The sequence below is a fragment of the Ovis canadensis genome, chromosome 2 (assembly GCF_042477335.2).
Source record: "Ovis canadensis isolate MfBH-ARS-UI-01 breed Bighorn chromosome 2, ARS-UI_OviCan_v2, whole genome shotgun sequence".
Classification (NCBI taxonomy): domain Eukaryota; kingdom Metazoa; phylum Chordata; class Mammalia; order Artiodactyla; family Bovidae; genus Ovis; species Ovis canadensis.
The window spans coordinates 103899724-103912367 of record NC_091246.1 but is presented as its reverse complement, the minus strand read 5'-3'; the positions used below and the strand labels follow the sequence as shown (position 1 = coordinate 103912367).

Here is a 12644-nt window from a genome sequence, read left to right as displayed (position 1 = left end):
GTACTTAAAGCTTCTCATACTGATCTAGATACTGGCCAAATTCCTTCCAAAATGCTTATTTATACTGGAAACATTTCTTTGAAAAATATGCATTCGTATTTTGAAATTATGCATCTGAAAGAAAAGGGCACAATACATTTTAAGGTCAAAATACGCATCTACATTACCATCTGGCTCTCAAATATCCAGCAACAGTCAGCAGAGCAAGAGACAAGCTTCAGCAGCATCTACTTCAATTGGTTCATGTAAATAAAACCACCAAATAATTTGCTTTCTGATATAGAGGCAAAACTAACCTGAAAAAATGTAAGTAAAGCGTTGCATTCCAATGTACAGAATGTCCTTCTAGGAAAATGAAAACTGAATTTAAGAGGGTATCTAGTAAGGTTAAACAAAAATGAGCTTTTGTGGGGAAAATGATGAAATGGTATTTTTTTGACTACTGATTTAAATTGGAATTTAAATCAATTTATTTAAAATCAATTTCTCCTCGAGTAGAGACTAAGTCATAAGGAGGAGATAACACTCAATTATTCCAATAGGGCACATCCAGTTTGTGAATTATTCACAGCCCTGTGGTATGATATTACCAAGCAGCTGCAGCAAGACAGAAAGAACCCCAACAAGTCTGCAAAGGAGCAGAAGTTCATTTAACCCTCTCAGAGATTCTATTTTTAGTTACGTTGGAAGTTTCTAAATATCCATTATGAGTTTAAAAAACTAAAAACAAAAACCTGTTTACTCAACTGCTTTACCAGAAAGAAGCTTTTTCAAACTGAAGAAAAACAAAAGATAAAGGGTGTGCTTGGGCAAGTCATTTAATGAAGTTGGTTTCATCATCTGGTAAAATAAGAACAATAATATGCCCCCTACCCCATCACAATCCTTCAAAGATTTTTCTCCATGCACTGAAATAAAAATTAAGTGAAAATTATTATCAAATGTGTACCTAATATATAAAATTTAAAAATTCTTCAGTGTAAGACTTTTTGAAACTGTAAAAGCACTATATAAACAATGACTATCATTTTATAATACACCTACAGAACATAAATCCCTACCTACACAAGTAAATAATCTATTAGGTATAGAACTCCAGGAAAAAAAAAAAAACTCCAGGAAACTCCAGGAAAAAAAGAAACAAATGATCTGCTATGAGTACGTAAGATTGAAGCTAACATCTGTACTGGATATTTCAAAGCACCATGAAAAGATTTCTATACAGTCATTTTAGATGCAAGTGTTTTGTCATTTAGTTGGTTTCACTAGGTGGTTCCAGAATAGTAACAGCATTTAACATTCACTGTGCTCAGTTCTCTTACGTATTTCAAAAACTTCTACCCTGCTGGGTTAAACTTGTTCTCTAAACATATTCCCCCTCATTCATTCCACCTTCTTTACCAAATGACCTGCCACTCCTAACGTCCACATCATATCCTGTGAAATCACTGATTTCTTGGTGTGAAAATTCCTTCATTTACTCCAAATTTGTCTCATCTCTTACGCCTTACTTCCTGTCTAAAATTCGACATCTTTAAAAAGAATGTATCCACTTTTCCATCCTTATAAGCTCTCTCTCTCCTCATGATTTCTACTTCTCCAGTCTTACGGAATTAAAGTGAAGTGTAGGCTGATCTTTCTTTGATTCCATAGTTTACTTCCAAGATAAGCTACCACTCTACTTCTATCTAATCACTTAAATACACTCAGTAATGCCTCTTCATGAAGTCACCCTTTTAAAGACATCTTAAAATAATAATCACCACCAAATAGAGAAGTTTTCTCTGATCCTCAGAGCTAAAATAGATTGTTTCTTCTAATAGCTAACTTTAACCATTTCAAATATACATACCAATATATTACAGGCAATTCTGTATTATAGCAGTTCCTGATCTAGTCTTATCTCTACTAGCAAAGTCCTTGAGCACAAAGATTGTGTCTTACTCATTACGGAGTTTGCATATATTAGAGCTTAATTTGCTCCATAAATGAAAAAACGTGTAGTTAAAGATAAAAGGTTATAAAATGGAAAAAGTGATGAAATAATAATTCCTAATGTTAAATATGTTTAAGCTTCCCAAAACAGAATGGAAGAGAGTTATGTACACTCGCTCAAAATGGTAATGCTTTCTTTTCTGGAACAAAGGCTATTAAAGACTGAATGTTTAAAAGTTGTATGCTTTAAGATTGTCCAGATTTTCTTAGTTGATATACACTACACAGTCTTTAAGACCTCTTAAAAGTAGTCATCTATCTCAAGGCTTTCAGAGGTGGAGCAATACCTACCAATACAGACTATTTCACTGGTGGAAAAACATAACTAACTACACACAAATTCTTTCACGTACGAATAGGAAACTGCTCCCTTTCATTTCTACTCGTGGAGATGAAGCATAATTTAGAAGCTTACAAGATAATGTTAAAATCTACTCTGTATGTGTAAACAACACAGTAACTGAATACTATGTCCTACAGAACATAAATCCCTGCCTACACAAGTAAATAATCTATTAGGCATATAGATAATAAACTCGGAATAATGTCTCAGAATCCTAGATAAAATACTAAACACTAATGAAATTTAGTATGTGAGTAGTCAGGAACAACATCTTTTATATGACAAATTAATTTTGATAAGCCTCATTTCCATTGTTATTTTATACATACACAGTAGGACAATACACTTTACTAAATATGCACTATTAGCAGATACACATACACAACTATATATGAACATATATACTAATGGATGCATTTAAAAAATATTAACATGCAAAATCGGTCTTTATCCCAGCTCTTGGTTTTAAAGTCCTTCCTAAAACGTTACATTCAACAATTTGCTGAGAACCCACATTCTAGTTTCCCTTTGATTTTTTCAAAACTCTGATCAATCCAAAAATGGAAAAAGTAGCAGTTGCTTTCTTTCAAATTAATCAAAAAATTTTAAAAAATTCTCCTTTATATACCTTGAAGTTTTTAGGAGTTTAGTTTTTAGACCCAATGGATTATGAGATTTGAAAGCTAAATCTTAGAGTTGAGTGCTCTGGAGGCTGGGGAATGTGAGCATGAGAGAGGTGAATTACATGTGACATATGAAGCAAGGGAAGCAGGAAGGCATTTAGGCATCCATTCTCCCTACCGAGAGTACAACCCTCTGTATCATCAGAGTGTGGAGTGGGCAAAGGGGAGTGGAACCCTATGTGGGCGCAGGGTACTCAGAAAGAGTCACTGCTCAAAACTCATTCTCTAACATTCAACCAAATAAAAATTCATTAGGCTACCCAAGGGACTGACTTGAAGTGACAAATATCACTTGGGGGGAGAGTGGAGGATAAGTACATCAAGGCTTTCACACTTTGTCTTGAGCTATATTAAAATGATCATTCCTAAAATTTTACTGAAATCTACACACACGAAAAATGTATTTACAGAGGCAAGAGATACCAGTCAGTGACAGACACACTGGTAATAAAGACGGGTTAGAATTGAGCTCTGCCAGTTTTAAGTTTTCTTGGGTCGAGTTATTTAGTTTTTGTGTATCTCAGTATTTCTGCTCTACCTCACATATAGCATGGTTGTGATAATTAAAAGTGAAACAGTCATGCAATAAACTTCTCCCTCGAACCTGAGGACTGTGATTATTTGTAAACTTGAGAAAAATGAGACATGGGCACAAAGGAAGAGTGAAGGTGTGGGTGAGAATGCAACGGCAGAGGACCACAGAGCACCAGGAGGGTCAATGAGACTAGATGAGCAGAGGCCAGCACAGGAGCAGTTCCCATAAAGAAGTCATAAAATACCCTACCTATGCAACCAGGGGCAGTATGTAAACTAAGTACTGCTAACAATTACAAACACACACACACACATCTCTAATAATGAAACGTGAATGTGTGTACTTGCTGGAATTAACCACAAACCCTGTTGTCGAGCTTTTAGACCATTATACTCAAGTTTTAGACTCTGGACAATCTTCCAGAGATTTTTGTTAAAAATAAACTTTTCCCAAACTTCCCATTAGTCTAAACACATCTGGGACTTAACTAATGCTTTTTAAAGTCCACTAAAACTGATTAATTACAGCAACAACAACAACAAAAAGGCTAGCATCCTAACAAATTTTATTGTTGATACCACTCTGCTTAGGATAATTAAAAACTAACCTTGTTACATGTTAACTATTAAAGTAACTTCTGTTTGCCCAAATGATCCTCTCTCTCAATCTTGACAGTGATGTAGATGTTAAATTCAAAATGAACATAAACTTCGGCCAGCTGTTTAAGCAAGGAAAATTAATGAAAAGCCACACTGATGTTTTATACTTTTAAGTTTACAAAGCTTAAATAACAGGTCCTGTAGGTGCTCTATGAAACCATTCATTACAGGAATTACATTGGAATCTAGATACAACAGTCCATTTAGCCCAGAATTCCCTAGATGGCAGTTCTACCCTAAACGTAAATTCAGGACAGTTTGTTCTAAAGGTTATTTTACCTGTGTGGTACTACAGACCTTTCAGATGACAATATTAAGTCACCATTACACTATCTTAAACAGTCTTATACAAGAACTACAACTCATAGGTTAAAATTTTATTTCTGACATATTCCTGCTATAGTTTCTTTCATATAAACAACAACGAATCTACCTGCAGGCTCTCCTCCCTGCTACAGCAGTGCTAATCTACCGAAAACAACGCTTTTATCTCTTTCCTACAGACCTCTTTAAAAATTCCACCATGTTAAACATAAAATCATGTACATGGAATTCATATCTCCCCCAAACCTGTACTGGCCTCCCAATATACTATTCTTATCACCATATATAGCCAATCTGCAGTTTTTAGAAGACTAAACATGTCTTGCGTTTTCTACCTGTTATTATTCCCTTAATTTTAAATAAACTTCCTATATTTCAAAACAGAAGCTATCCTTTAAAGTTTAGCTCACATTCATTTATTCACGTGACATAATAAGCCCTTAACATGTCCCAAGGACAGTTCTAGATTCTGGAGACACAAGAATGGAAAGCACAGCAGTGCTGCCTTCAAAGTGTCTCAGCTTCAGGGTGAAGCCCATTAATTACCACTGTTGAAAATGGACTTCTTCAGGGTTTCAAATTCAAGGTGCTTACACTTATCTTGTAATAGATGACATTAAATTTGTGTCTGTGTGTGTGTTTGTGTGTGTATGTGTACACAGCATCTACTGCAAAAATCAGAACTTCAGAAACCATGTCTATTTTTCTTAAGAACACTGCTTTTTAAACAATAGATGCTCAAAATTAGTTTGCCAATTGGCATGTTGGAGGGAAATATTAAGAGTATATATATTATTACATAAACATCCTACCTCTCAGAGAAAGTACTTACAATGCATTTAAGGCTTACAACGTATTTGTTAGCAATTTATAAAATTCAGATGTTAGAAATTAGAGCCATAAAGAGAAGGCTAACCTTTGCTTAAATAACAGAATGGAAAAGACTTATAAAGCAGCAAAGAGAAAGAACTTAGGCAGAGAAAAAAAATTTTGAATTAAAAACATAAAAATTTTAATTTTTTTCTTTATCACCGAAGGGGAAGAGGGAAGCCACAGTTGTCATATGTAAAGAGCTGAAATACAGCTTTATTACTCAAAATCAGTCTAAGCACATAGATATTTGGAGGACTCTAAATAAGAAAGAAACTAACCTCATTAATTCCTCCACTTTATCATCTACATCTAGGTCCTCTTCTGAGGCTTCAAAACTGTATGACCTCTGACCCATGCTGTTGGCATGGTAGCGAGTTGGTGACATCTTCCCATTGGACGTGGATAATCGCTCGTTATTCTCCCTCCCGTTCTGATTGGTAGTACAAGGCTGTGGGGAGGTGTCGTAACTATTGCTAGGTGATGGGGACATGCCCGAATGCTGGGTCTGCGTGGAAGCTGTAGCTGTAGAGGAAGATGCTGGAACATTGTTGGTACTATTCCCATATGAACTTCCTCCATAGCTGGACCTTCTTCCAAACTTGTCGCTATGTTCTTGATCAAGGCGGTCCAGAGTTTCCAAGGCATGGAGAATTTCATGTTTAGTCATTCCAGTACGCCGGAGGCGCTGGAGCAGATCTATCTGCTCTATGGTAAATCTGGGTTCATCTGTATAGTGAGACATGGTTTCCAGCAAACTAAAAAAAAAATAAAATAAAATAGTCCCTTTATTTATAATATCTACCAAAGAATGTATCATTATGTATTGAGAATGAACACAGACAAAATATTTCTCTATCAATGTCTTTACTGAAAATGACTAAGGCATGATTAAGGGTAATATTTTGTTTTATAAGCAAACTGACCTAGGAATTCTGTAACTTTTATTTGGCATAGACAAGAACAATTGGGTAAGCTTAGCCCAAGTAAATAACTAACAACTAGCAAAAATATTTAAATGGAAACATGAGAGGGGCACATAAAGAAACTTAATAAGCACAATTTCACCCACCACTTTGCATCTCTGTAATGTATTCTGTCTATATAGTTATCTCTATATCTCTATATAGTTATCTCAAGAAATGGATCTTGAGTGGCTGTGTCCACAATGAGCTATTCATTTTTCATAGGAAATTGCTTCCATATTATGCTTCCTTTAACTAACACAAGGTACTGCAGTGCACCAGAAAATGCCTCAGAGTCGATGACAATATTAAGTTTAAGGGAATTGTCAAATATCATAAAAATTCTCACCATTCGAATTCTTTCCTTATAAAACTTGACTTTTGTACTGAAGATTCTTTTAAGTGGGAATTTCTTCTATTTTTAAGGTTCTAGTGCCAAATAGGTTCCATGGCATGCAGCAGGCTCTCAGTTAAGTGTCTGCTGATGAAAATAAATGTCAAAGAACTTTCTCATCCTTTCCAGGTAAACTTCTACTGAGTCAGTTCTCCTAAGCTCTTGGAGATCAGTTTCCTTATCGCTCTATGAGAGGCTTCCCTGGTGGCTCAGAGGGTAAAGAGTCTGTGTGCAATGCAGGAGACCTGGGTTTGATCCCTGGGTCAGGAAGATCCCTTGGAGAAGGGAATGGCAACCTACTCCAGTATTCTTGCCTGGAGAATTCCAAGGCCAGAGGAGCTTGGCGGGCTACAGTCCATGGGGTCACATAGAGTCAGACATGACTGAGTAACTACCATACACACCCACATATCCCTCTATAAAAATTTATTGAATATTCACTCTAGGCCAGCACTGGGCAAGAGTTTCATGTCATACAATCTCAGTTCCTCACAACAACACTCTATGGTAAATTTTTTTTAATACTACACTGACTAACAACTGTTGAGGAAACTAAGGCTCACAATGGTTTTGTATCCTGGAAAAAGTCTCATTAAGACATAGGAAAAAGGATTTAAACCTAGATCTTACTGACTCCAAAAGCATGCATATATGGCAGAAATTACTGGATTCAAGTGATATGGGACACAGGCTTTTGTCCTTTTTTAAGTTACCAATTTAAACCACTTAGACAAAATCACTCCACTGAGGGACTAGGGGTTCAAGTAACAGCTTTTTTTAACATTTAAAATCTTTAGTCCATATAGAATTTGTGTTTACTGAATGAGTGTGAAAGGATTTGAGCTTTATTTTTCCCCAAAAGGATAGTTCACCTGTCCAATATGCTTTTTCGAGTAGTACATCTCTTCCTCTCTGGTCTGAAACACCAACTTTATTGTATACAAAAACTCCACACAAATCTGTGTCTACCTTTGGAGTGACTGTTTTGTCTTCCAAGTCCTTTTAAAAAATAAGCAGGCAGAAATCTATAACTTTTATGTGAAGTCATTCTAGTTTTAGAGATCAGCTCATTAAAAATAAAAACAGACATTCTGTGGGCCCAAAATAATATGCTGCAGGTTTTTTGTGCCCATGGGCCACACTGTCTGCCTTCTGCCTATTCACATTATCTTTTACTCTCTTCCAATATTCATTTGTGATAAGCTATTCATCATAAAAATCCTGTTTTCATGATTATTACATTCTTTCCTGAGTGTTTTCTTCCTCTAAGATTTTATAATGAAAAAATTTAAACCCACAGAAAAGGTGAAAAAAAAAGCTGACAGTGAATACCTATACATTAATCATCGAAGATTTTACCATTAGTGTTTTACTTGCTTTACCACATAATCTATCCATGCTCTATGAATCCATCCCTCTATTCGTTTCATTTTTTGATGCATTTCAAAATCAGTAACAGATTATCTGTATACCTCTCCTTAAATCCTTCCACATGTAGATCATTAGCTAGAGCTCAGTATTTGTTCCGGTATTTTTTTCTACTGAAGTAAAATTTACATAAAATAAAATATGCAAATCTTACATTTACCAATCTTTGAGTTTTGAAAAGTACATCCACCTGTGAAATTAAATCCCTCGGAAGATACAGAATATTATCATTACCCCAGGAAGTTCCATAGTGTTCCTTCCTGGTCAGTCCCCATTCTCTCTCCTGAGGCGACTACTGCTCAGATTTTTTCTCATGAGAGAGGTTAATTTTTTCTGTTCCGGAACCTCATACAAATGGAACTTCTATATACTCTTTTGTGTAAGGCTTCTTTCAGTATAAAGTTTTTAAGATTCATCTATGATGTATGTATCAGCAGTTTATGTTTTTTTTATTGCTAAAGAGTACTTTATTGTAGGAATATACCACAGGTTTGTTTAGCTATTCTATTTCAGTAATTGGAATGCCAATTACTAGCTCTTCTAAAGCTCTGGCTATTACACTTGTACTCTATACTAACTTCCTTGTCAGCTTTCTATATCTGTCCCCCTCCCCCATCCCCAACTCATAATATATCATTGACTAGTTGGGTGAGAGAGAAAACCCTAAAACTTTCAACCAGAGCAATTCATTTATTTTTTCCCTTACTGATGTCAACGGAAGAGTATACCTTGCTTGATACAAATGCTCTACTACTAAAATAATATGCAGTATTGGTAATGTTTTGTTTCATGCTAGTTCTGTTACACAGGTGCATAATATGTGAACATTCACCAAGTTGTACACTATTGACTCGTACATTTTTTGGTAGGTATATTATATTCAAAATGTGCTGAAAAAGCTGTGCAAACATTTTCTGAATGGCCTATAAGAGACACTTGACACTATAGTTTTATCTTAACCCTCAGCCCTTGGTCCTTTCTCCTGTTTAGTAACATATTAGTTCTTAATCCCAGGAAGTTCTTTTTAAAAGTAGCTGCCCCTTAGTAATCCAAATAATTTACCCTTTAACTTACTGATTTGGTAAATTCAGGTTTCTATATATTCTTTTCTCTTGAAAATGGAGTTGTTCACTGCTAACTTTAGTCTTCATACTTTCAAAATATGTCATGAACGGACCTTATTATATATATGAGATGTCAAGGACTGTTTTATTTTGCAGACAAAAAAAAAAAAAAAAACCAACCATGATATTTTCCTATCCCATTTAATCAGAGCTAATAGTATTCTATATGTAACTCTTCAAACCTCCCTCTGTTTGGGGTAGCACTCTGTATATTAATATAAAACTAAAATGAATTATATGAATTTTACCTGTTAACTGAAAAGTATCCACTATAAAGCTTATATTAGACCAACCAGAACTAAAGATTCCACAGCATCTAAAACAATGTATTTATGTCATTTCAGAGTCATTGATTATGGGAACCACTTTATTTTTTGCCATGCTGCATAGTTTGTAGGACCTTGGTTCCCTGATCAGGGATCAAACCCGCGCCCTCTGCAGTTAAAGTGTGGAGTCCTAAAGGCTGGACCACCAGGGAATTCCCTACGGAAACCCATTGTAAAAGTGGTTAATTCAAAAGTCGTAAAAGAAGATAAAAGAAGGCACCTATTATTTTGTCCGCCCAGAATGTCTGTTTCCAAACACATGTTCTTGGAAAGAATGAAAGTGAAAAGTGGAAGTGTTAGTAGCTAAGGTGTCCAACTCTTTGCAACCCCATGGACTGTAGTCCACCAGGGTCCTCTGTCCATGGAATTCTCCAGGCAAGAATAATGGAGTGGTTCCCATTCCCTTCTCCAAGGAATCTTCCCGACCCAGGGACTGAACCTGAGTCTCCTGTATTGCAGGCAAATCTTTACCATCCAAGCCACCAGGGAAGCCCTGCCACTCAAAATGCCCTACCTTCTGGCCAACAGTGTGGGCACACAAGGAAAACAGCCTTGCTCTTCTCAAAATACTCAGGTTAGAGTGGCAGGAAGATGGACAGTCACTGTAACTGTGGTCAGCTGCAAGAAGATGTTATATTCCTCACCATGCAGAAGGAGCTAGTTTGTAGGAAAATAAGGCAGGCATAATAAGAAATGCAGGGCAAAGTGGAAAACTCTGCAGTATTCACATCCCTTGTTTTAGTCATTCCAAAGCCCCTACTACATCCCTGCTCAAATTCTTAAATTGTCATGTAACAGCATGAAACTGAAAGTGTTAGTCACTCAGTCATGTCCAACTCTCTGCGATCCCATGGACTGTAGCCTACCAGGCTCCTCTGTCCATGGGATTTTCCAAGCAAGAATATTGGAATGGGTTGCCATCCACTTCTCCAGGGGATTTTCCTGACCCAGGGATTGAACCCAGGTCTTCTGTATTGAAGGCAGACTCTTTACCATCTGAGCCAACAGCGAAACAGTTTAAGTTCACACAGACTTCCCTTTATGCTTCACTTTGTTTAAATTAGATGTATGTGCCCTGCACCAAGAGAGGTCCCTAATACAAAGACATACCTAAAGTAAAAAGATCTGCAATTGCCAGAGCCAAACGTATGGCTGCTCTAGAGCAGAGTGGGATGATGAGCACGATCCGGTCACACATGTGACACTGAAGGCACAATGTTTTATTGAGAAAATGCCAAGATGAGAAGCTCGCTTAGATACTAAGAACAACAGTCCAATGTGCATTAACAAACAAAGGCACACACCCTGTCATTTTCAAATTTTATTTCTTACAATTCACCTAGTTTAAGCACATCATCATGAGATTATGGCAATAATGACCTAGAAAGGTCATCTAAGTCCATGATACCAGCAATTCTTTCACAACAGAAAAAGATAACATGTAAAAACTGAATTAATTTTCCTATATAACACAAGAACTGTTCACAGGATAAGGAACATCTTTCACTTTAAATTACTCATCTGAATGCAGACTCAGGCCAGCAATAATTGAAAATGATGTGAGAAGAATTTCGACACTGTAATAACACAGACAATGTTTAAAGCATAAAAGAACAATTAAATTCAGGAATTATGGCTCAGTTCACAAAATGACATTCTAAAATACCATACTATTAACACCATAATAGTAAACCCTTTTTACAATTAATTTTATCTCTACCTGTATATGTAAACCCTTCTTAAGTCCTGAGGTTCAGAACAAACTTTAACTAAATCCCAGAAACATGTAGAGGAAAGAAGGTTAAAGCATACACAAATGCCTAATCTTGAAATCATCTGTGCAAAAATGACACAACCACCTTACTTGTAAAGCATCAACAGCTAATAAGATTTTACTGGATAACAGTATTTTCTTGAGCTGGACTCTGCTGTCTTTATCTTTTTATCTAGAATGACTAGGCAAAATCTGGTACAGTCATATATTAGTTTTGTCATTCATGGTATTTATTCCATGATGATTTAACACATTATAGAGTCAATCATAATATTAATCAACTAAAGACATACTAACGACTCTTTGTACTATTTATGGCACATTACTCTCACAACTATTATTACCATCAAAGGAATGGCAGTTTTAAAGTAAGAAAATGACAAGAGTAAGGAAGAAATGAAAATTTCCTGGGGACTGAGCTTACAATATGGAAAAGTGATTCTGTAATTCAAACCAATGGGAGAACAGGCTAATGCAAAAGAACAAAGGCTATCACTATAGGTAAGAGCATAAAAATGTTCTTTTTAAAATATAAAGAAAAATAAGATTATATTCAGTTTATAATTATACTTTAATAGTTCTTAAATTACCACTAATTAAGATTGAGGTTTTTAAATACTAGCCATCTATATACAATGGGGAAAATAAAATCCAAGTAAAAACATGAAAGTCTATAGAGGGAGATATAAATTAGGTGCGGAATCAGAGAATAGGAGACCATTTACACAAAAATAATTCAATTAACATTTACTGAAATTTCCCTAGTGGCTCAGTGGTAAAGAATTCGCCTGCTTATGCAGGAGATGCAGGTTCGATCCCTGGGTCGGGAAGATCCTCTGGTGAAGGAAATGGCAACCCACTCCAGTATTCTTGCCAGGATAATTCCATGTATAGAGGGGCCTGGTGGACTACAGTCCATGGGTTGCAAAGAGTCAGACATGATTTAGGGATTAAACAACAACATTTACTGACTAACCTCCATGTGTCAGACTACACCCCATGTAAAAAGGATGCAACAAGGCACAAATAAGGCCAAAAAAAAGGGGGCAAAATAAGGGTTAAAAAAAAAAGCCTCACAACGCTTACATTCTAATGGCTATGGTGAACAGCCATTAACAAATAAACTGTACTTTTTAAAACAGGGAAAATTACGCCCAAAGCAACAGAGTATCATCCCTTTCCCAAGTACACAACTACTTAGCAGCATCTCAGGCCACAGTTCAC

At 36.0% G+C, this 12644-nt stretch overlaps 1 protein-coding gene across 26 annotated transcripts in view; it reads right to left on the bottom strand.

Moving 5' to 3' along the window:
* The window catches only part of HMBOX1 (homeobox containing 1), a 196863-nt gene that overhangs the window by 99923 nt on the left and 84296 nt on the right, over nucleotides 1-12644 (bottom strand). For 16 of the 26 annotated variants that reach the window (XM_069576721.1, XM_069576723.1, XM_069576731.1 and 13 more), the window contains one exon: nucleotides 5691-6167. In XM_069576721.1, the coding sequence (XP_069432822.1) occupies nucleotides 5691-6167 (477 nt within the window). Of the gene's footprint in view, nucleotides 1-5690; nucleotides 6168-6723; nucleotides 6853-12644 lie in introns of all 26 variants that reach the window. The other 10 variants (XM_069576727.1, XM_069576730.1, XM_069576734.1 and 7 more) reach the window with 1 other exon arrangement.